This window comes from Podarcis liolepis, assembly GCF_965112155.1.
Source record: "Podarcis liolepis genome assembly, chromosome: Z".
In the NCBI taxonomy this organism is placed as follows: Eukaryota; Metazoa; Chordata; class Lepidosauria; order Squamata; family Lacertidae; genus Podarcis; species Podarcis liolepis.
In genome coordinates this window covers 47,936,993-47,960,349 of record NC_139570.1, presented here as the reverse complement: position 1 = coordinate 47,960,349, position 23,357 = coordinate 47,936,993, and the positions used below count along the sequence as shown (strand labels likewise).

The 23,357-nt window shown below is 45.7% G+C and overlaps 1 protein-coding gene and 1 long non-coding RNA gene across 5 annotated transcripts in view; both read right to left on the bottom strand.

The window, feature by feature from the left end:
* Nucleotides 1-23,357, bottom strand: part of LOC310698651 — a 77,144-nt gene that overhangs the window by 1,476 nt on the left and 52,311 nt on the right. Inside the window, exon 2 of the long non-coding RNA XR_014521660.1 lies at nt 161-2,638. This is a non-coding gene — a long non-coding RNA (uncharacterized lncRNA). The remainder of the gene's footprint in view (nt 1-160; nt 2,639-23,357) is intronic.
* Nucleotides 1,439-23,354, bottom strand: TRUB2 (TruB pseudouridine synthase family member 2). Of its 4 annotated transcripts, none has more exons than XR_014521621.1 (9): nt 23,133-23,346; nt 21,524-21,655; nt 20,052-20,126; nt 18,886-18,947; nt 14,778-14,859; nt 14,125-14,197; nt 6,121-6,257; nt 2,810-5,292; nt 1,439-2,378 (listed from the first exon to the last, which is right to left on the bottom strand). XR_014521621.1 is itself a non-coding variant. In XM_083486005.1 (8 exons), the coding sequence occupies exons 1-8, from the start codon at nt 23,236-23,238 to the stop codon at nt 4,964-4,966; spliced, it is 996 nt and encodes a 331-aa protein (XP_083342131.1). In that variant the 5' UTR covers nt 23,239-23,346; the 3' UTR covers nt 1,439-4,963. The 4 variants fall into 4 exon arrangements, 2 of the variants coding, with proteins under 2 accessions (XP_083342131.1, XP_083342132.1); XR_014521622.1 differs by having other exon boundaries at nt 1,439-2,155; nt 3,823-5,292; XM_083486005.1 differs by having other exon boundaries at nt 1,439-5,292.

Sequence of the window (23,357 nt, the reverse complement as noted above, 5' to 3'; positions counted from 1 at the left end):
GCTCATCTCGCTTTATTGGCTGAGGGAGCCGGCGTACAGCTTCCGGGTCATGTGGCCAACATGACTAAGCCGCTTCCGGCAAACCAGAGCAGTGCACAGAAACGCTGTTTACCTTCCCGCCAGAGCGGTACCTATTTATCTACTTGAACTTTGATGAAACCTGTCTTAAGGGCACATTTAAGATATGAATAGGGTGTGAGCCTGTGACCTGGCCCAGGAACTAAGTATTTATCACTACAAAAGACTGGCCAGGCTACCCAGGCAATCCAATCAAGTAACCTGCCAGACAGGAGATAAACAACCACAGGAGAAAAACAACATTCAAATTTCTGTTTTAAGACTGCATTTTCTGTGATGTAGGTATGATGTATCTGAGGGGTAGTCTTAAGTTACACCCCTTCTGTATGTATGATGTTTCTGGGGGTGGTCTTGATCTACAGGGTGGCAATTTCAAGTCTTTATAAGTCCTTGCACGCCATTTTTCTGGGTCCCCCTCCTCTCCTGCGTGTGAGGGGAGCACCCTGTTGCAACGGATCAGTAAAGATCAAGCTTACTAGCTGCTTTGCTTCTCAATATTCTCTGGTTGGCCTCTGTTATTCTTTCCTACCAATAGGGCACCCATGTAAGGACTCTATATGGGCTCTTGGATACCCCATAAGAGGGAAAGGGCAATTTTTGTTTACAGCAACACAAATAGTGGTACAGACACACTGGTATTCCAAAATAGATAGAAAAATAGGCTAAGTCACAGCCACATCAAACTTTCGAAAGAACAGTAAGTTGTTGTATGTGTACATATTCCTGGGTTTCCCTGAAAGGCACCCTCTCCAAACTTTAAAAAAATCCTAGAACTGTGTATAATTGGTACTAATCTACCATGTTCCTGTATGTTGATATATTCAGTAAATGGATACCAAAGAGCAACAAATGAGTTTGTCTTCCTTTGTCCTTTTATCACCTGAACTTTATGGGGAAGGCTGTGCTTATTTTAATGTTAACTTCTGCATTTGGTTTGAGTTTAGAATGTTGTTTGCCTTATATCGTTGTTTAATTTTGTTAGCCATTTTGGGTTTTGTTGGTAAATAAGACAGGGTATACATTTTTTTAAAAAATGAATAGAAAATCATAGTGTTAAAATCCAGACCTCCCTAATACACTTTTTCTTGCAGGGTTTTCACAATATAGTCCTCACAATATAGGATATTGCCAGCTGCACAACAGTAAACGTTCCGAAATTTGAGCCACATATCATCTACAGTTTTCCTTCTGCTCACAAAAAGTACCCTAAAAAACAAATACCACACCTTGGACAAAGCATATCACAAGTAAACCAAATGGGTTTTACAGGTTGGCTCCTTTTTTGTCCCAATCATTGTACAGTAATTTGTATTATTTAATTTTAATATGCTCTTTTGAAGCATTGGTTTTTTTGAGTCATTTTTGTTTATTATTGTTATTTTGAAATTATCATCATCAAGATACAATATCAGTCAAAACATAACATCAATAACAAAAAGAAAACAATTAATTACATATACAATAATAAGAGCAAACTAATAATGGCAAACACATTCCAAATAATCTTCATCTTAGCACAATCATCTAGTGGAGCTTAGGTGGGCATCATATCTTGTTGAAGAGTGTGAAGAGCCCTTTTTGGCTGACAAGGTCAAAGGCCTTCATCAGGTCTATGAAGGCAATGTACAAGGTACATCTCACAGCAGTATAGCTATCCTCAGAAACAAAGGGAAACTGGGGATATCCAATTAATTGTTAAAATCCTGGAATCTCAAACTAGTATGCCTCACACCTCCAGCCAACCCCTTACAGTTTACACAGTGTAAAGCCAGCTTTCCAGCCTTCTACTTCTCCGAGAATAGGGCACATTTCTGGCTTCAATCAATCTGGTCCTAGACTTCCAATAACATGGAAACCAAAGCGATCTAGGCTTGTGGGCATTCCGAAATCCTGAGGGTGGCAATCACACGGTGACTCCACTAGCCTGTGAATCTTCTTTTAGAAATAAAATGTAGGGCAGCGGGTCAAATAGAATACACAATAGAGCGCTGTGCTTCTAAAACTGCATATATCCTCCACCCCACCCCCTGAAGGCCTGCCCCCAAAGCTTCCATCCCATCAATCTCTCCCTTTTTATCTTTTTTTTTAAATAATAGTTTTTATTAAATTTTCCATTATACAAATTCACCATATCAATTTTTTTCTCACAAATTTCAACTTTTAAGACTTCCATCAGCTTCTCTGCAAATCATCCATATTTTTACATACTTTATGCATTCTTTAAATTTAATATTGCCTTTTAGTATACCCCTACTATCCAATTCCTTTTTAACAATACTCCTCTAACTTTCACAAAACTTCTTTAAATCCCACTAGCGTTGTTTGTTCATCACATATACTTTTCAGATATTCTGTAAATTTTCCCCAGTCCTCGATGAACTTGTGATCCTGTTGATATCTAATCTTCCCAGTTAGTTTGTCCAACTCTGCATAGTCCACAAGTTTCATTCTCCACTCTTCAAGGGTCGGTAGTTCCTCCTGTTTCCATTTCTGGGCCATTAATATTCTCGCTGCCGTTACTGCGTATTGGAAAAGTTTGTAGTCCCTTCTATTTATTTCACTTCCTGTTATTCCTAACAGAAAGGCTTCTGGTTTCTTTACAAATGTATATTTCAACATTTTTTTTTCAACTCATCATATATCATCTCCCAGAAACCCTTCACCTTCTTACATTCCCACCACATATGATAAAATGATCCTTCTTTTTCTTTACATTTCCAACACTTATTACATGTTTTAAACATTTTTGCTAACTTAACTGGTGTGATATATCATCTATATACCATTTTCATAACATTCTCCTTTAACGCAGTACATGCTGTAAATTTTATATTTTCATTCCATACTTTTTCCCAATCATCCAATTGTATATTAGATCCAAAATCTCTGGCCCAGTGTATTATAACCAACTTTACTTCCTCATCCATCATATGCCATTCCAACAACATTTTATACATTTTTGACAATATCTTATAATCATTATTTATTATCTCTATTTGAAATTACGATTCCTTTTCTGCATATCCACTCTCTCTAAAATCCTTTTTAAACATTTCATTTACCTGAAAATAATGCAACCAATCAAACACATGTTCTTTTACTTGTTCAGCCCCCCCCCACCCAAGACATACACAGCTGAAAAGTCCACTGCTGCCTGAAAGCTGCTCCCACACACACTCTTCCTCTGTAAGAACTAATTTGTCTGATTTCAGTGTTGTCAACATAGATCATTTAGTCCAAGATACAGCATAACAACAGGCCCTCTTTAAGATATGGGGGCAGTTCCCTTTGTAGTAAAGGCAGAAGCTATGTTTTTCTTGGCTACTTTAGGCTCAGTAAGCAGCTGTGGTTGGCAGCAACTGAAGCTTTATTTGCTTATCAGGAGTTTGGCGATAGTCCCATTGATGCAATTAGAATTGTAATTAGTAAGACCCATAAACTAGTAACATAAACACTTCACCACACAGCCTAGCCCATAAATGCCCACCTCACATTCGTAGGTTATTATTTTAGCTAGAAGTCAACCATTCCCAATTCTTTCCCCCCCTATAGAAAAATCTAAGCTTCTGCATGTTCAAAACCAAATATTTCCCTGCCCAGGAAAGCCCCCGTGGTGCCAGTATTATCTTTGGGGTAACAAATATGGCTCTGCCAGGGTTCTGAATATAATCTTATTACATGCCACCATTTATTATACATTAGCTATTTATTTTATCTTGGTGCTCTCTCCTTTTTTTAAAGTACCCTAGAAGCTTTGCTGAAGGGAGGGCAAGCAAAAAGATAGTCTCCTTTAAATAAATTTGTAAAACCCTTTTCAATATGGAGGAAAGCTATTTAGGGGAACCAACAACATAACCACCACCAGAAAATAAAAACAAAAACTCGTTGGCCTCTTTTTTCACCAGTGAGTGTGAGGGAAGAAAGAATGCTTTCCAGTTCTTTGTTTACGTTCTTTTTTTTATTTTGCCACTGCAACTTTTATTGTCTAGCCATGGGGGGTTCCTCCTGGATTGTTAGCAAGCTCTGCATAATTAACCAAGCCTTAAGTGGAAAGATACCTGTGTTGCTGGTTTGTGTGAGGGCTTAGCTACACACTGGGAAGCTGTCATGTCTCCACCATTTGTTCACAGGTATAGTGCCTTATTGAAACATTTATCACAATGTTATTTCAATACTGGTATTCAACGAAATGGCAATTTATCGCAGAGCCCATGTCCTCTGTGACAGCAGTAACTTCGCCAATTCAGGCAACACAACCATAGTTAGCATAAATAATGGTTTACAATCCTACTTCTAGTTTCTAATTCTGATTTGCAGGATGACTGCAAACCAAGATTTTGTCAAGTAATAGTCATGCCAAGTTATAGTAAAATTTCCTTAATTCATTTGGAGTGATACCAGAAGCTACTGCCACCCACCCACCCCCTCACACATTTTCAGGCTTGAATTGAACAATAAACTCATAAATGAGTTTCAGAATTTTAATCATGGCAATATGAATAAATCAAAGCATCATACTGCAGTCGGAATTCACAGGTGGATTTGGGGTTTTTAAAAATACATTTAAGTAACAACCAGGTTGTTTTATGCAGCAAATCAACCAGCTCTACAAATCCTTTGGCTGAAACATTCAAGCTTCTAGAGAAGATAAAAAGCAGTGTTTTCATATGGTTCAGAAACAGCTTCTGATTTTTCCATACGATCAGATACTTTCCCACAGGATCAGATACTGCAAATGTTTCATTGCAGGAGAGTTTGGAGAGTAATGAGTTTTAGAGCAGCTTGAAACAGGGCAGCAAGCTTCAGGTGCAATGTGGTGAAGGAGAAAAATTCCAGGGTGCTTTCCACATCCGCACTTAACCATTTTCCATGTAGTACAAGATATTCACAATTTTATCACTGAGCTTGGCGGCAAGGCATCTTCCCCCTCGCTCAGCTGCGTGCCACCTGCAACTGGAGAAGCCGTAGTTTCTTCCTCTCCCTCATAAGCAAGGCTTTTTTGTATCTCAGTTTCTACTCTATGCTTGGACTTCAGGATCGCATTTCGGATGTTATGTAAGTTCCACTGTGTTCTCAAGAGGGCATTCTCCAGAGTGAAAATGCCGTCTCGTACCCGCCTCACTTGCGTGCAGACCGCAACTGACTTCAACTCCAAACCGATCTCGTGAACTATCTTCCGAAGGTATTGCTGGGTCTCATGCAAACAGTGGATTTCTAAGGGGACAGAAATAATTGTCAATACAAGCAGGCAGTGAGGTGGGGTTTCCCAAAAAAGTTTGAACTCGAAAACTTTCCAGTTAGGGGAAGGATACTACAGAAATAAGGGTAATTAGCACTAGAAAATTTTCTGATATCTTAAACACTGGAGCATGATCTAACTTGCATGTTGGTTTTACTTGTATTTAACAGACAAAGCTAAAAACTTTAGTGCATTGAATTCAATTGGTTGTCACTAGAAGTCCCAATGAAAATCCATTCTGGTCTCCCAGCCGTTGAAAACCTAGGAAGGTGTCTTACACCCAGTGATGTTGCAAAAATATTGCCCTGAAAGTTCTTCCCTTGGATGGAGGTAACAATCTTCCTCAAAGGAAGGGAGCCAAAAGGACAAGGAGGATGCAACAAAGATTTATTTTAGCGCTAAATGGTCAGAACAGAATGGGCATACCAAAATCCCGATCTGAGGGCTGTCCCATTTTATCTTCATAATAACCCTATGCCCAGATAATAACTGCCTAGATGAGTGAACTCAGCAGGTAAGAGTGTGAACATAGTCAAAGACTATGGATCAACACAGCTGGCTCTATTATGGGATTCTCCTTAGGAGTGGGGGGCTGCTGTGAGAAGCTCCTGCTCCATTTGTCCATGTAGGTTAGTATTCTCTGCTGTGAACTGTCAGCTGCTTTCTGGTCTCTTGGGCAAACATCTCTCTTAGCACTTGCTTCTTGGTCCTTCCTACCCCTAAAGCTGTAAATGTCTCAATTAAAAAATAAATAAAAAAAATGGAAATCTGCCGTGGGATTTGAAATACATCCCTAGCCATACCTAGCTGGAATTCTGGTGGTGCAAACTGGAGGCTTCGCACTGCTGTGATTAAGGGTGGGCTTTTCTCCATGGGACGAATTAATCCTTTCACTGCCAGCTCGTAGGCCTCTTGGGTTTTCAAGTCAATATTAGCATATCTGGAAGGAGGCAAAGGGAGAGAATACATCAAGGAAGGGAGGTTGAACTCTCCTACTGCTGGATTTGCACAGCTACTGTCTGACTGGTTTGTGCAATACATTTTGCCCACAGATAACACAGCCAGTTATCTCCAAGGATGGCTCTCCTATAATCAGGTACACTCAGTAGCCATTTCCCCAAATTATAGGGGCTGAGGAATGTCATAAGACTCATGGAAATTGCATGTATGATTGTCAACTTCACACAATGCATAAACACCTGAAAGCTGCCAAAAATGCTTAAGCAGCCAGTAAAAACGGAAAATTTGTGCAGTGACCCTTTGTATCACAATATGGAGATGAAATTGCCAGATTCTGACATAAATGGTGGTTTTAGTCATTCAGCGCTTTTTTTTAAATAAAATTTTCTTGTTTTACAGAAGTATGTGTAATGTCTCTCATATTTTTTCAATGTAACATTTTTACAAATTAGTTTCATTTGTTGATACATTAGGAAGAAAAGGGGTGTAGGGGGGGAGATGGGGGGGTCGGGTGGCAATGTTTCTATTTTGCATAATGTGTGTAGGGTTTGGTGTCAGCGTTACTTGTGCCGGTTCTCTGCTGTTCACTTGTGTTCCTTTGGTGGTGAGAGAGGTTGGGGTTGGCCTAGGGTGTGGTTGTTTGTTTGTGGTTGGCTGTGGTGGTCTTTGTTTTCGTGTGTGAGTGGGGTGGGTGGGTGTTTTGGATCAGGTTAGCCATATTGATTTATATGCTGTTGGTGGATTATTGTCATTGTCTTGTTGGGCTGTGTACGTGATAAAGGGGAGCCATACCGGGGTGAAGGCATCTTCTTCTGTTTGTCCCAGTGTCAGTTTCAGTTTATTGGTTAATTTTTCTAGTAGGGCTGTTTCCCATACTATTTAGTACCATTGGTCCATGCTTACTCCTGACAGGTCTCTCCAGTCATTCAACTTTTAAGGCCTCGTGGCTGCTTAGGTGGTTAGGCTGTGTCTAAGCCCTTAAGACACTGGTGGTGGGGGTTCACATGACTGAATGCGCCTTCATATAAACAAAAGACCCTGCAGATAGAACTAGTTTGTCAGGGGAAATATCTTTTCTACCCATACTGGCTAGTTTTTTGTGTGCAATGTTCTTAGTTTTTTGTATGAAGGACCATTTCAATCATGTGAGCTCACATTGGCAGTGGGGTACCGGTACATACAGTGGTTAACAACCTCAGTGAATGACTTAGGCTAAGAAACAGTCAACACAGTAAATAAACCCACAAAATAGCTACTTAGGAGGGATTGGGAGTTCTGTCCTTCTTGGAGCAGGCTGCTATGTTTCTACTCTAAGTACAGCCCACCTGGTTTCTTTGTTAGATACAGAGGGAGGAGGGATGGAACACGATGTGTCGCCTCTTCCAGTTCACTTATCTGCATGTAATTCGTGGTTGCCTGTGGCTACTAGGCCAGTGCTTAAACACAAGGCTGACTTATGTACACCACACACTTTTTTGTGGAAAGTTGAAGCAGATACACTTGCTCTTAAGGTTTCCAGATGGATGCAGCCACTGCTTCCCAAATCCACATTACAGATGTCTCCAACTAGTTTGACATTCATATCCTCTCCACCCCCACACCCCCTATAGGACCTTCATTGGAAAGGCTATCATCTGCCAAGCTGATCTTTCAAACAGACCAACAAGTGATTATTCAACACACCCCAAAGTTATTGTACAGGTTGTGCACAAAGGCTGTCATTTTAACCCATGTCCACAGTCTCCATTTTAATTAAACCTTAATACATAAAAACAGTGGCAGCAAAGGGAGAGGCCACACTTATTTGCCAGCTTTCTGCATAACCACTTTGCTAATCAATATTAGCTTTTCCTGAAGTGATACCCTGCCATATGCGGAAGCAACAAGCCAACAACTGCAGAAGCATCAGGTAGTCCTCTCTGAGGTGGCAGCCCTTAATCTGGGCCATACTACTTCAGACTGTAGATGGGAGACTCACATGACTGAGTGTTCCTGTGTGCAAAAGAGAGTCTCCAAAGCAAGGCTAGCCTTCTCCCTGACAAGTTTTCTATGTGCAGGGATTTTTTTTGATATCAAGGAACAATCATGTGAGCTCCCACCTTCAGTCTAAAGAGGTGCAGTCCACATCAAGGGTTACTACCTTACTGAGTAGTAGCCTCTGTTACATATTTTAACATTAATGGATGGTCCAAACAGCCTGGCTTGTGCAGTTCATTCATTCAAGTCTTGATTGTGTTATGTAGCTATTAAAAGTTTGTGTGGTTTCTTATCTGAATTTTCATAGTTATTCTGAAGCATTCAGATGTATACAACAGATAGACAAGTCATGCATATGGGATTTGCATCCTTAAATAGCTAACAGGCCATTCACTTCTGTTCATGTTTTCTCCAATTTTATCATTAGGTGGGGAGTAGGTGGGAAGAAGTATCAATACTCCATGAGAGGAGTAGTCCAGGGTTGGGGAACCTGTGGTCCCCCAGATGTTGCTGGACTCCCAACCCCCATCAGCTCCATCCGGCATGGCAAATGGTCAGGGATGATACAGCATGCTTAGCGGTAGTTCAGGGTTATCCAACGCACGGCCCGGCCCTCAGCAACATTTCAACACACCCACCAACCCACCCCGCAGTCCTCACAGTTCCCAAAGCCTAGTTAGCAGTTTTCCAGCTTTGGGAAGGCACTCTAGGACTTTGCCTGAGCCTCAGAGCTCCTTCCCACAGCTGGCTCTGGGAAGGCAGCATGAGGGATGGGGGCAGGGCCTTCAAATTTTGGCCTTGGCCCACCCACCCCCATGTGACAAGGCAGCCTGTAGGTTTCATGCCAAAGTACGCTTGTGGCCCATTGGTATGAAACGTTGGGCCACCCTGCTGTAGTTAATGCATGAAGAGGTTAAGACCATAGAGTAAGCCAGAGCTTTGCAAACTTTTCATGTTGGTGATAAACTTTTTAGAGATGCATCATTTTGCAACACATAATTCGGTAATTCGGTTTTACTCAGTAAACCCCTTTCCAGCCTCAGGAAGAGCACGGGGAGCGTTTGCACCTACACACTGCAGTTGACGCACTAACATGTCACGACAGTTTGGAGTAAGCAATTATGCCAGGTTTAACTAGATCATGGCCCCTCACCTCAAGAGGAAGGGTTACCAAAGCCTTTTGTTTACCCCCTTCCATCATGTGAGACTGACCAGAAAGGACTTCTGGGCTGCTCGCTCCATGCTAAAGGAGAAGTAAAGGAGAACTTTGGAAGAAACTCGGAGGGGTCTAACAGCCTATATTCCCATGTTTTTCTTTGTTGCATGTTTTGTGATTTAAAACTTCTCCTGGGGCTCTCTCACCAAGAGAGTATTTGCCTCAAACCTGGATCTAGGCAATTATTATTTTATTATTTTAAACCAACTACAACCAAGCATTAAGAGCCAACAGAACCAGCAGCTGCACAATGTTTAGACAAATTTCCTTCTCTTCACACATAAAAGGGAGTGTGCCTGCAACACAGAATAGAGTCCCTCTTTAACCAATTGAGCTCCACCAGATGGCTTCTCTTGCTTTGAAAAAGAACTTTCTGTGTTGCTTTCTACTGGGAACAGAACTATGCTGTCCGTGTTCAGGAAATGTCTTTTGACGTCCTCTGTGGCGGTCTTCTTTGCGTTAATTCACACCCATACCATAGAACCAGCAGTTTCCAGGGACCCGGCCTGGGGGGTGGGGTGGTGGAATCAGGAATCCAGAGTGGCAAGAGGTCCTTGCCCACCACCCCTGCATCAAGGCTTCCCCTGTTCGGATGGAGGCGTTTGGGAATCCTGCTCTGGGGAGTCCTCCTCCATGGCATCCTCTAGAAGCCTGTCAATGTCAGTCTTGCGGCGCAGCACACACCACACTAGAAATGCCATTCCTGAGACACAAATCAGCACCACCCGCCACACTGGCTTCTGATGGTCGCTGCCCATGGACTGCGCCACACTCCATTTCCGAGGGTGGGCACGGCTGTTCCGGAAGCTTAGAGGCTGGGAGCTCTTCAGCTCCTCATGCTCTCTGGGCAGGCAGTAATGACGCAGCGGAAGGAAGGAAAGGGACGGAGGCGGCCTGAGGGAGAGAAGGAAACAAGACGTGGGGTGAGGAGGACAGCAGGGCTCCTGGCTGACTGACCTCCCACCCCACCCTAGCACTCCTGCTCACCTTCGGCGTAAGGGCCTTTGGACTTCCCTAGTTATGGAAGGGCCTGGAAGAAGAGCAAGCCCCACCTGCAGCAAACAGTTTTCACCTACCAACTCCAGGATGATTAATCTAAAGAGCACATGCAAAGCTCCCATCCCAATGAATGTCTTGAAGGAAAGGTGCTGTTGCTTCAGCCCAGAAAAACCCTTTTGTCTCTATAAAACTAACTTCCGGCTATCAACTCTTCCATCCTCCTCCTCCTCCTCCTCCTCCTCCTCCTCCTCCTCCTCCTCCTCCTCCTCTATGAGCGCAGCCTCTATTTGGGGGGAAGCTCAGAGAGCCCTGGCTGGTGGAAGCCAAACTCCCAACTCCCAGGTAGCACAGTTAACCATCAGGGAACATGGGAGTTGCCATCCAGCAACATTTGGAAGGCACAAGGTTGGGGAAGGCAGGTGTAGTAGCTAGTGTGGGAAATTTGGACTGGGGAAACCACACTCAGCCATGAATCTCACTGGGATGTGAGTGCAGAATCATGTATGGCACCTTAGAAGGAGGGAGAGATAAAACTCCAAGTCATTTATTTAGTAATGGGAATTCTAGTGAAATAGTTATAGGAACAGCAATTACCGTATTTTTCGCCCTATAGGACACACTTTTTCCCCTCCAAAAATGAAGGGGAAATCTGGGTGCGTCCTATGGGGCGAATGCAGGCTTTCGCTGAAGCCTGGAGAGCGAGACCCCTCTCGCTCTCCAGGCTTCAGGAAGCTCTGCGCAACCCTCGGGAGACCGGCTCCGAGGGTTGCGCAGAGCTGCCTGCAGTCCCCGGCTCAGCACAGCTCTGCGCGGCCATCGGGAGCGGGGCGCTAAGTCCCGCCCCGCTCCGGATGGCGGTGCAGAGCTGTCTGCCATCCCGGGAGCAGCGCAGCTCTGCGCGGCCACCGGGAGCCGGAGGCGAGGCCCGCCCCGCTCCAGATGGCCGCGCAAAGCTGCCTGCAGTCCCGGGACTGCAGGCAGATCTGCGCCACCATCCCGAGCGGGGCGCTAAGTCCCGCCCTGCTCTGGATGGCGGCACAGAGCTGTCTGCCGTCCCGGGAGCAGCGCAGCTCTGCGCGGCCACCGGGAGCCGGGGGCGAGGCCCGCCCCGCTCCAGATGGCCGCGCAAAGCTGCCTGCAGTCCCGGGACTGCAGGCAGATCTGCGCCACCATCCCGAGCGGGGCGCTAAGTCCCGCCCTGCTCTGGATGGCGGCACAGAGCTGTCTGCCGTCCGGGGACTGCAGGCAGATCTGTGCCGCCATCCCGAGCGGGGCGCTAAGTCCCGCCCCGCTCTGGATGGTGGCACAGAGCTGTCTGCTGTGCAGGGACTGCAGGCAGATCTGCGCCACCATCCCGAGCGGGGCGCTAAGTCCCGCCCCGCTCAGGATGGCGGCACAGAGCTGTCTGCCGTCCGGGGACTGCAGGCAGATCTGCACCGACATCCCGAGCGGGGCGCTAAGTCCCGCCCCGCTCTGGATGGCGGCGCAGAGCTGTCTGCTGTCCCGAGATCAGCGCAGCTCTGCGCGGCCACCGGGAGCTGGGGGCGAAGCCCGCCCCGCTCCAGATGGCCGCGCAAAGCTGCCTGCCGTGCCGGGACTGAAGGAAGATCTGCGCCGCCATCCCGAGCGGGGCGCTAAGTCCCACCCCGCTCGGGATGGCGGCGGGCGCAGAGCTGCCTGCCGTGCCGGGACTGAAGGAAGATCTGCGCCGCCATCCCGAGCGGGGCGCTAAGTCCCGCCCGGCTCTGGATGGTGGCGCAGAGCTGTCTGCAGTCGCGGGATCAGCGCACTTCTCCCCATCGCCAGCCCCACAAGCTCGGGGGACAGCGGGGAGGCAGAGCGTGCCTTCCCACTGTTCCCCGAGCTGTTTCTTCCAGCCCCGCACCTGGGGGGGAAATAAATCCCCCCCTTTATTTCCCCCCCAAAAAACTAGGTGCGTCCTATGGGCCGGAGCGTCTTATGGGGCGCAAAATACAGTAATACTTAGCTGTCAATTAGGTGCATTGGAGCATTCACATTACATATCACAACTCACTAATCTTTACAACACCCTTGTAAGACAGGTCAGCGTTAATATGCACACATTGCAAATAGTTGGGAAGGAACTAAAAAAACAAGGGCCCACCTAAGGCCACATTCAAACCATTCCTGAGTTGCACCACACTCCCTCTATTAGCTCGTGTCCATCATTCTACCACACAAACTATTTAGCATGATTATTTAGTAACCTGAAAATTACAACTTTCACTTTTTACAAAAGGAGGGACAGAACGAAAAGAACCATTCATTTCTGTGTAGGTCTGAAAGCAGCAGCTGCCAGGGCCTACCAGCACTGAGTTGCCTGCTGTGCTAGCCTCCCCACACCCCACAGCTGGAAGGGCCTGCAATCCATTATTTACACTTTCAGAGCATCCAAGAGTAGCATGACTTAGGGTGCTCTGGAACAATGTATGGAATTATAAATGCCAGCTTTACAGCTGCCTTGAAGTACAGCTGCTGCTGCCGCCCCCCCACCCCACTGCTAACATAAGAGGGGCTTCACCAGGGGTATGTTGCATGGGCAGGGCATCCCTCAAACCAGAGCAGACTTTGCTTCTATGGACAAAGTAAAGAAGGGGCTCCTGGGGATGCCATGAGTGGAAAGGAGGAGGTCTGGAGGAGAACAGAGTTCTCTCCAACCTGCATCCCAGCCTGTTCATCCTGTTCAGGAGCCACTGAGAAACAAACCTCCTCTTATCTTTAGATGTCAGGCAAAACCATACTTTCTAATCAGGTCTCTGGCTTTTAACTAGCTATTGCCCTTTTGAATGAGTGGAATGGTGGGACTGTGTGTGTTGATTTTAATGCAGTTATGTATGCGTTTGTTTTTTGCTTACAAAATTTTGAGTTGCCATCACAAAGAATGACTAATCATTTTACTAATTAATAATAATAGTATTTCATTTATTGTGCCTTCAGTATGTGTGTTGTTTTGTGAGGTGCAGGAGGGTTGCAGGCTGGGATGTTCTGGGATATAAGAGCAAAGAGGGAAGGCACAGCCATGCCTACTGAACTGCGGGAGTCATCCCCAGCCAGATGGCAAGGCCAGTGGCCTGGGATGATGGGAGTTGTGAGTCCAGCAACAGCTATCTGAAGGTCCATGACAGGGAAAGGAAGATCAGCCAAGCTCAGCAGTTTGCCCAGGCCTGCCAATACCAATAACCTTCTTCTTGTACATGGGGAGCAGAGTGGGTGCTCTTTGGGGAACGGTCAGCATAAGAAACAAAGAAGGTGTGAAAGTCCTCACACCCTCCCTTTCCCTTAAATCTTGTAGATGTCTCATTGCAGCTAAAGCAGCAAGCATCTCCCACTGGTCCCCAAGTGACAGCAAAAGCATCACCTGAAACCTTGAGATCTGGGAGCACGAAAAGCTACCTTTTTGCACCAGAACAGGGTATTGTCCATGTAGTCACTCACTGCCAGCTTTGACAGGTGGTAGCTTTTATCTGCCAATCTACTGTCAGCTTTGACTGGCAGGGGTTTCTCGGGGAAAGGTCTTTCCTGGGGCTTGCTATCTGAACAGATGCTATCAGGGATCAAACCTGGGACCTTCTGCATGCAAAGCAGGCACTCTGCCCCTGTGCTCTGGTACAGCCCCCGTGTTTGGGATACTTACTGCAGTAAAGCCTTGTGATGGGACCCCTGGATAACAGAAAGGATCCTCTCCAGCTGCTCCCTGGTGATGTGGTCTGCAGACAAAGAAAGGGGGGAAACAGTACTGAGAGGGATGGACAAGGTGATCCAACAGCCTGGAGCTAAATGCATATATTTCAAACACAGACTATAAACATGTTGCTGCCTCCTAAGCAAATTCCCAGGTGAAAACAATATGAAAAGGAGCCCCAGTGGTTTTGGGGGTCAGGATGAGGAAGGAGCCACCACACAATAAAAAATAAAGCAAACTCAAGATACTTATAGGATGCTTTAAAACTCCACCATTTCAAAACATTGCTGGGGGATGGGCTCACCTTGTATCCTCCTAAGAGGAAAACATGCACCTGGAATCCAACTCAAGTTGGTTTCTGGGCAGTGGAAAAGAAAGCAAACTCTCTCCTGCTGAAGGCTGAGCTAGCGGGGCTTTCAGGACCGGCTGACTAAGTGCTGTGCTTCAGGGAAACAGGGGAGAATCATAGAATTGTAGAGTTGGAAAGGACACCCAAGGGTCATCTAGTCCAAACCCCTAAAATGCAGGAAACCTGTCCACAGCAGTACCAAGGTAAGCTTGAACCACCACAGGTTCCCCACACCTATCCCTGTGGATAAACTTACCAAATGTTGCCTTCTCGATCAGTTTGCCCGTGTCCGAGAAGTCATCTGTGGCTTTGCCAAACAAGCCACTAACTGTGTAAGTCTTTGAAAAGAAGAAATGCATGGTGAGATAAGTTTACAGTGGCAACACTTTAAAAGAAAACCAGGCAGCCCCCAATTGTAGTTACTGCTCAATACAAAACAAGGACACAGCAGTGAGCGTATGTTTAAGCCAGCCCTTCTCAACTTTGGGTCCTCAGGTGTTGGACTACAACTCCCATCATCAGGAGTTGTGGTGGTCAGAGATGATGGGAGTTGTAGTCCAACAACATCTGGGAACCCAAGGTTGAGAAAGGTTGGCTTAAACTATGGAATGCTTAGTGATAGCTACCAGCTTGGGAGGGCTTTAAAAGGGGACTACTAGTCCTGACAGCTAGGATCAAAAGCACCAGAATACCAGATTAACAACAACAGGAGAGGGCTACTCTGCTAATGGCCTGTTTTAGGGCTTTCCCAAGACATCTGGCTGGTTGCTGTGAGAACAGGATGCTGGGCTAGATGGCCCTGTGGATGAATCCAGCAGCCAGGCTCTTCTGCTGATCTCAGAATTATCAATTGTCAATCCGTGGGTAGGAAAAATCCATGCCAAACTCCTGAGCATCGGAATTTCCCCAGCGGACTCCCTAAAGATGAACTTATGCTCAGCCAAAAGCCTTATAGAGCAAAGATTAGCAGACATTGAAAATCAACACAACCTCGCTTGGGGTGGGGGTGTTTGCTCCCCCAGGTATCACGGAATAACCCCACCACTTGGCCTTCCATCATACATGTCATCTCTTTCATCTGTACCACACCGACTTGCATTTATTCGTGCAAGGTTCAATGTCCTTCCATCGAACCTGCTGAGCCACAGATTTTCTAAGGGTTTGGTGTCTCCGTTATGCGTGTGTGACGGGAAAACTGTTGAATCTCTTCCTCATATAATGTTCAACTGCCCCCTACATAGCATAGCCAGGACTAAATTCCTAGGTCCTGCTTTACTGCGCTTGGTGGGCCGGCCTGTTGAGTCACACGCCGCACTACTTTTGCAGGATACAGATCCTTCAGTAACTCTGCAGGTGGCGAGATTCCTGAACGCGGTTATCTCACACACAAAAACAACCAAACAATAACAACAACACCAAAACTAATCGGACAGTTTTGAAGAGAGTGCATGTCGGACCTCGTCTTCAGTTTTTCTTTTTCTGTGATCCGTCCCTTGGAGCTCTCTGGGCCCCAAGCTGTTATTGGGCTCTGCTCATTGACCCACCCTAGTACCGTGGTGTTCACCCTTTGGTGTCGAATATATCGGTCCTTATGCCTCTGTGCTTTTATGTTTGTACATATTTTATGGGCTAATAGCCGTAAATATATATATATATATATATATATATATATATATATATATATATATATATATATATGCAGGTTTTGGTGTCTTCGGGTGTCTTCCCGTGTAAGAGTTGGGGTGTCTAGGCGACGTTTCGACGAGGTCTCACTCGTCATCTTCAGGCTGGTGCTTTCGGCTTCTTGTTACTGGAACAGAGCAGGATCTCAGTGTTTGAGTTCCTATAAATACTGTTGAGGGGGTGTGGTGTATAGCCTCCAACGTTCTGGGCAGAGAGGAAGTTCCCAGGTTAGTGTGCCTTTTCTTCTTTTGTTCCTTAATTACTTGAGGGATATCTTGAGTGATTTCTTGAGTGATATTCTGAGTACCACTTAGGTGGGTCATTAGGTGTGGATTAGTTGCTAAAGCTTTCGTGTCTTGACCTCTTGAGCTTGAGAAGAGTTTTTCTGAGAAGATGGCTGTACTGCACTTAGTTGTGCTCTGGCTTGGCTTCGTGTATAGGGGCGAGCTGTGGTTTTGTGCCCTGTGCCAGCCAGATCTGTGTAGGGATTGCAGGGGGGTGCAGCATCCGGAGGTGCCACTATGGTTTGGCTACTGGATGGTCACCTAATGACCCACCTAAGTGGTACTCAGAATATCACTCAAGAAATCACTCAAGATATCCCTCAAGTAATTAAGGAACAAAAGAAGAAAAGGCACACTAACCTGGGAACTTCCTCTCTGCCCAGAACGTTGGAGGCTATACACCACACCCCCTCAACAGTATTTATAGGAACTCAAACACTGAGATCCTGCTCTGTTCCAGTAACAAGAAGCCGAAAGCACCAGCCTGAAGATGACGAGTGAGACCTCGTCGAAACGTCGCCTAGACACCCCAACTCTTACACGGGAAGACACCCGAAGACACCAAAACCTGCATTCCTGTACCCGTGAAAATCTACGAAAGCATATATATATATATATATATATATATGCAGTAGATCAGCAGTTGTTTAACTACAACAACAAAAGGAATCACTCCCCCTGCCCCTGAAATCAGGTGGTGCTGGTGAATGAAGTTTCTTTCTTTCTTTACGTATAAGAGTAAAGTTCTTGTAATTGAAAACAGTTTCCAGAACACATGCTCAGATGCACCCTGCTCATAAATTCTATGTGTGCCTCTCCCCATTTTGACCTGGCTCCAGTTGTTTCTAGTACACAAAGTAGATTCCACAATCCTGATGTCTGCCTGCCCCTAACTTATGTGAAACACACACACACACACACGAGAGAGAGAGAAAGGGGTTCTAAACGTACTTCCATTTTAAGTACATTTTAAGTAAATTTATAAAAATGTATTGTTGCATCAAAGCAACAATACAGCTGTTGCTGCAAGACTAGAACTGCAATCCTAATACACAATTAATTGTAAGCCCCAAAATTCAATCAGGCTGATTGACTGAGCTTAGTGCAAATGCACAACAAATGTGTGGGCATCCTGGATAAGAGATTGTGGCCACTTTACTCTTCCTTCAGTCCTGCTGTGGTTTCACTTTAAAACATAGTTTGACTTAGCATGTTGTCCAAACCCAGTATTATTGTTTGCCTTGGTCTGGACCAGGGGTGGAGGAAGGGGGTGTGGTAGATGCGGGCTGCCCCAGGTGTCACCACTGGGGTGTGTGTGACAAAATGCCGGGTGGCACTCACCACGGGGCCTGCAGTGCGCCGGAGCCATGCATCTCTCCTGGGAGAGATATGGTGGCTTTAGCACACGCAGGCTCGGTGCTACCCAAATGGTCCGTCCACTGCCTCTCCCCACCTGTAGGGCAGCTGAGTGGGAGGAGGCAGGTAGACTCCGGCGCAGTGCGCCCTGCGGGTTTCAAATTATTGTACACGAGTAGGATGGTGCAGGCGGGACGCGGGTGGCGCTGTGCCCTAAACCACAGAGCCTAGGGCTCACCAATCAGGTCGGCAGTTCGAATCCCCGCGACAGGGTGAGCTCCCGTTCTTTGGTCCCTGCTCCTGCCAACCAGCAGTTCGAAAGCACGTCAAAGTGCAAGTAGATAAATAGGTACCGCTCCAGCAGGAAGGTAAACAGTGTTTCTGTTTCTAAGCTGTGCGCTGTTTCTAAGCCAGAAGCGGCTTAGTCATGCTGGCCACATGACCCGGAAGCTGTATGCAGACAAATGCTGGCTCCCTTGGCCAGTAAAGCGAGATGAGCACTGGAACCCCAGAGTCGTCTGTGACTGGACTTAACGGTCAGGGGTCCCTTTACCTTTAGGATGGTGCAGAGTCTGGCTACTAAGTACTGAGAGGAACAGATGAAGGAGTTGGGGATGCTCAGTCTGGAGAAGCAGCATTTAATGAAAGATTCAGTTGCTGTCTTCAACGATCTGCTTTCTGGAGCAACAGAAAGCAGATTGCTCTCTGTTGCTCCAAAGGGCAGGAGCAGAATGGATTGGTTGAATTTGAAGGGCAGCAGATTTCAGCTAAACATCAGGATAAACTTCCCAATGACAATAGCAGTCCAGCTGTGGAAAAGAAAGTGGTGGAAGATGGTGGGCTCTCCTTTGTAGAAGGCCTTTAACCAGAGGCCAGGTAGGCATCCATAAGGGATTCTGTAGCTGCATCATGCATGGTACATCCTGCACACTGTACACCCCACACTAGGCAGGGGGCTGGACCCCAATGTACCTTCCAGCTCTAATGCCTAATAATAATGTATAATTCCCTACTTATAACTGTATTAAAATAAATACTTACCCTGGTGAGTTTAGCATCATGCAAGGCTTGAATCAACTTGTTGCCATTACCCACCCCAAGCACTGAAATATAAAAAGGAAGGGGTGGGAGAGTTAGGCAGGCAAAGTTAAAAAGGTCACTTTTTCTGACTGCAAATCCAGGGACAGGTAAATAGATACGTCTGGATCATGGCAAGCCTTAAGTCTGACTGGGAAGAAGGAATTTGTACATGGCTTTGGATTCCAATAGTAGGGGAAAATGAGAGAAGGGGGGATTATTTAGGAACCCCCCTGCAGAACTATAGATGATAATTAATTAAATTTGCATACCACCCTTCACCTGTGGATCTCAGGGCAATGCACAACATAAAAATACAATATAAAAGTACAAGATACAGTGGTGCCTCGCAAGACAAAAAGAATCTGTTCTGTGATTCTCTTCGTCTAGTGCTTTTTTTGTCTTGCGAAGCAAGCCCATTGATGGATTAGCGGATTAGCGCTATTAGTGGCTTATCGGATCAGCTGATAAGCGGCTTAGAGGCTTTGAAAAAGGGGGGGGGGGAGGAAAAAACCCCCGCAGGAACTCGCAAGACATTGTCGTCTTGCGAAGCAAGCCCATAGGAAATTCGTTTTGCGAAGCACCTCCAAAACGGAAAACTCTTTCGTCTAGCGAGATTTCCGTCTTGCGGGGCATTCGTCTTGCGGGGCACCACTGTATAAACAAGAACAAAAAAACACATTCCCCCTACAAACACATTTTAAAAGGGGTCTAATATGTTAATCAGTTCAAAGGCCTGGTTAAAGAGGAACGTTTCCCCTTGAAGGTATCAGACAAACCTCCTTGGGGAGAGCATTCCACAAAGAGGAGGGGAAGCACCGCAGAAAAGGCCCCTTCTCGTGTTGCCACCCTCTGGACCTCTCATGGAGGAGGCACACAAAGAAGGGCATCAGAAGATGATCTCAGGGTCTGGGTAGGTTCCTATGGAGAGAGGCGGTCCTTGAGGTATTGTGGTCCTGAGCTATTTAAGGCTTTATAGGTCAAAACCAGCACTTTGAATTGGGCCCAGATTAGCAACTGCTTTGGGATGCAATCCAGTTTATTGGCCGCATGTACCTTAGCCACAGTGTAATAATGCTCCTGGGAGCACCATATAATAGCAATGACTGGCTAAGGCATCTTTTACTTACCAAACACTCCAGAGGACATTGGATCCAGATGGTGGCCTACTCCAATTTTCAGATGTCTGAATATCGGTCCAGAAACTGTAAAGGAAAATCAAGATCGATTTTTTTTAAGGCATGCACAAAATTTGATCTCACCAAGCAGGGGGTAAACAGAAGGAGTTTCCAGACAACCATCAAATGGAATTGGGCAGCCACATTTTATCCCACTCTGGAATCATCCTCAGAAGTAAACAACCCTATTGGAGAAAGGAAGGAGGAAAAGGGGCTCCTAGCACATAGCCTAGAGACAACTCAGACTGACATCTCCCTCAACCACCTCCCTACCAGTCTGCCTAGTGCCTACACTTAAAGCAAGAAGCTCATGGCCTTGCCTGAAAAAAGCTCCTGAAAGGCAGCTTTCCTCTGTGCCTGCTTTGTGGTTTGCTGCCCCCTGCAGGAGAGAGCTGAGTATGGGTTGCACTGTTGCAGGAATCATGAGAAAAGCATCCACTGGCTTTGCAGTTTTTCTAACAATGTGATTTGCAATATATCACCAGGTCAAATATTTTGAAACAGTTATATGATGTGGACTTTAAACTGGTTTTGGACGACAGATCAATAAATCACCTGGCCCTATTGGCTGTATATGGAGCCTAAGAAGAGCCTGCAGGATCAGGCCAGTGGCCCATGTTGCCCAGCATCCTGTTCTCACAGTGGCCAATAGGATGCCCACTGTGGGAAGCCCACAAGCAAGACCTGTGCACAAGAGCATTCGCACCCTCCTGCAGTTTCCAGCAACTGGGAATTCCAGTGCAGAGCATCTGGAGAGCATTATGTTGGCTACCCCTTGATTTATGGGGTGATTAGGAATTAAAAACAAACAAACAAAAACGCTATGCAAAAGCTAACAACAATTCAAACCGAAAACACAATTAATAGCAGAACACAATAAGAAAGTGATATCAGATGTAGCAAACCAAGAATAAGCAGAACTGAAGAGATTCCTGAAGGCTTTTTGCCCATCCCACCTTTGCCCAACATCAAAGGATTGGCAAGAGAGGTGTCACACCTGAGAATGCCCCATCAGTGAGTGTCTTGTTACCTTAATCCATTGTTTCCCAAACTTGGACTTCCTAGCTGTTGTTGAACTACACATTCCATCTTCCCCAGCTAGCAGGACTTGTGCTCAGTGATGATGGGAATTGTAGTCCAACAACAGCAGGAGACCAAAGTTTAAGAAACACTGCCACAGTTCATACATTGGCAAGACTCAAAAGCAGAGTCTCTTAGGTAGATACAAATCAGGCATAGGCAAAGTGATGCCCTCCAGATGCTGGACTACAATTCACATAATCTCTACCCATTAGCCATGCTGATTGGGGTTGGAACATCCGGAGGCCACTATGTTCACTATCCCTGAAAAGGATAAGTTAGTCCTGATATCATCAGGCCAAGGATGCCAGCTTGTCCACCCTACATCCCTGCTCAAATCTCACCTAGAGGGTGGTCAGCCATAGCTGGGAGCTGCGTAACTGTCATAGTCAATTCCTTCCCATCCTTCCCTTCCGCCATGCTAGGCAGGAAACGTACAAGCCGTCGTGGTGCTGGTCGCTTGAATGAGTTCAAGTCTAAAGAAAAATAATAATGAAGAAAACTGGTTTTTTTTTTTAAGGTATAGCTAACTAATTAATAGGGGACACGGGTGGTGCTGTGGGTTAAACCACAGAGCCTAGGACTTGCCGATCAGAAGATTGGCAGTTCGAATCCCCGCAGTGGGGTGAGCTCCCATTGCTCGGTCCCTGCTCCTGCCAACCTAGCAGTTCAAAAGCACGTGAAAGTGCAAGTAGATAAATAGGTACCACTCCAGCAGGAAGGTAAATAGTGTTTCTGTGCGCTGCTCTGGTTCGCTAGATTTAAATCAAATTGATTTTAATAGTGATTTAAATCAAACTGATTTAAATCAAACTGATTTTAATCGTGATTTTAATCAAACTGATTTAAATCAAACTGATTTTAATCGTGATTTTAATCAAATTGATTTTAATCGTGATTTAAATCAAATTGATCTTAATCATGATTTAAATCAAATTGATCTTAATCGTGATTTAAATCAAATTGATCTTAATCGTGATTTAAATCATAAGTCAGTAAGTCTTGATTTACCGTATTTTTCACTCCATAAGACGCACTGACCGTAAGACGCGCCTTTTAGAAGGGGAATGCAAGGGGAAAAAATTTAAGTGCTGAGCAGAGCCTGTATGCATCCCAGGGTCTGCTCAGCACTGCCTTTCACAAGCTGCGTGGAGCGTGTGTGCAGTGCTTGGGGGCTTTTCCCCAGGAGAGAGAAGCCCCCAAGCGCCGCACACACGCTCCACGCGGCTTGCGAAAGGGAGTGCGGCTCTTGGGGGCTTTTCTGGGAGGTGGGAGAAGGGACTGAGGGGCTGCCCTCTGTCCCTTCCCCCACCTCCAGCAAAAGCCCGCAAGAGCCGTGTGGTCTTTAAAGGGTGCACGGCTATTGGGGGCTTTTCCCCGAGGAGGAAGAAGGGACTGACAACCAGAGGAAGGTTTAATTTTTGGAATAATAAATTTTCAGAGTAGTTTTTACAGTTATATCAAAAATTACTGATTTGGTTATACTATTAGAAATAGACAGATAATAATGAAATTCTTGTTTATATTTGGACAACTTTTCTGCTGTACTTTATTGGAAGGAGAAAAATAATCATTTCCTTAATAACAATTTAAACAACTTATTTAACTAAAACAATAACATTATACTATATGTATCCACGCTTGTTAACTGATGCAGTTAGACGATTAAAAAAAACAACTTAGACTGAGTTTTAGCACACATAAAAAACTTAAACCCTTATTTCCAGATGAATAGGCTCTGGACTATTATGTAACTTAAACAGAAAACTATCTTTAGAAATATTTTTCCTCCTAAAACATATTATTTTAAAAATTCGATTTATATAATCCTGGTTATTTAACCCTGGTTAAGAGCACATTTATTACGGAACACTCTGTATTGCATGGCAAGGGGCGGGACTCGGGAGACAGCATGAAGCAAGGAAACGGGGCCGAACCTCTTCCAAGGCTCACCTCTCAGCAGGTGGGTCTCCACGGAGTTCCGCACGGCCATCCACGCCACTCCGGGGGGCTTGTAAACGGCGAAGACCCCATGCAAACCAACCCTCGCCAACCGCATTGTAGCGTCTTCCGCAGCCACCGGCGCTGCTTACGGGCGTAGCACTCTCAGTGGTCCCCCAAAGTGGGCGCCGCCATCTTGTGTCCGTCACGAAAAGCAGCCCGGCCCGGAAACAAGCG

Excerpts from the sequence above, each read along its gene's own strand:
- TRUB2 (XM_083486005.1), bottom strand. The coding sequence starts at position 23,238 with ATGCGGTTGGCGAGGGTTGGTTTGCATGGGGTCTTCGCCGTTTACAAG. Across the intron at positions 14,860-18,885 it reads ATGATGCTAAACTCACCAGG|ACTTACACAGTTAGTGGCTT; the intron begins GTAAGTATTTAT and ends TTCTTTTCAAAG. Across the intron at positions 5,293-6,120 it reads ACCACCAGAATTCCAGCTAG|AAATCCACTGTTTGCATGAG; the intron begins GTATGGCTAGGG and ends CTGTCCCCTTAG.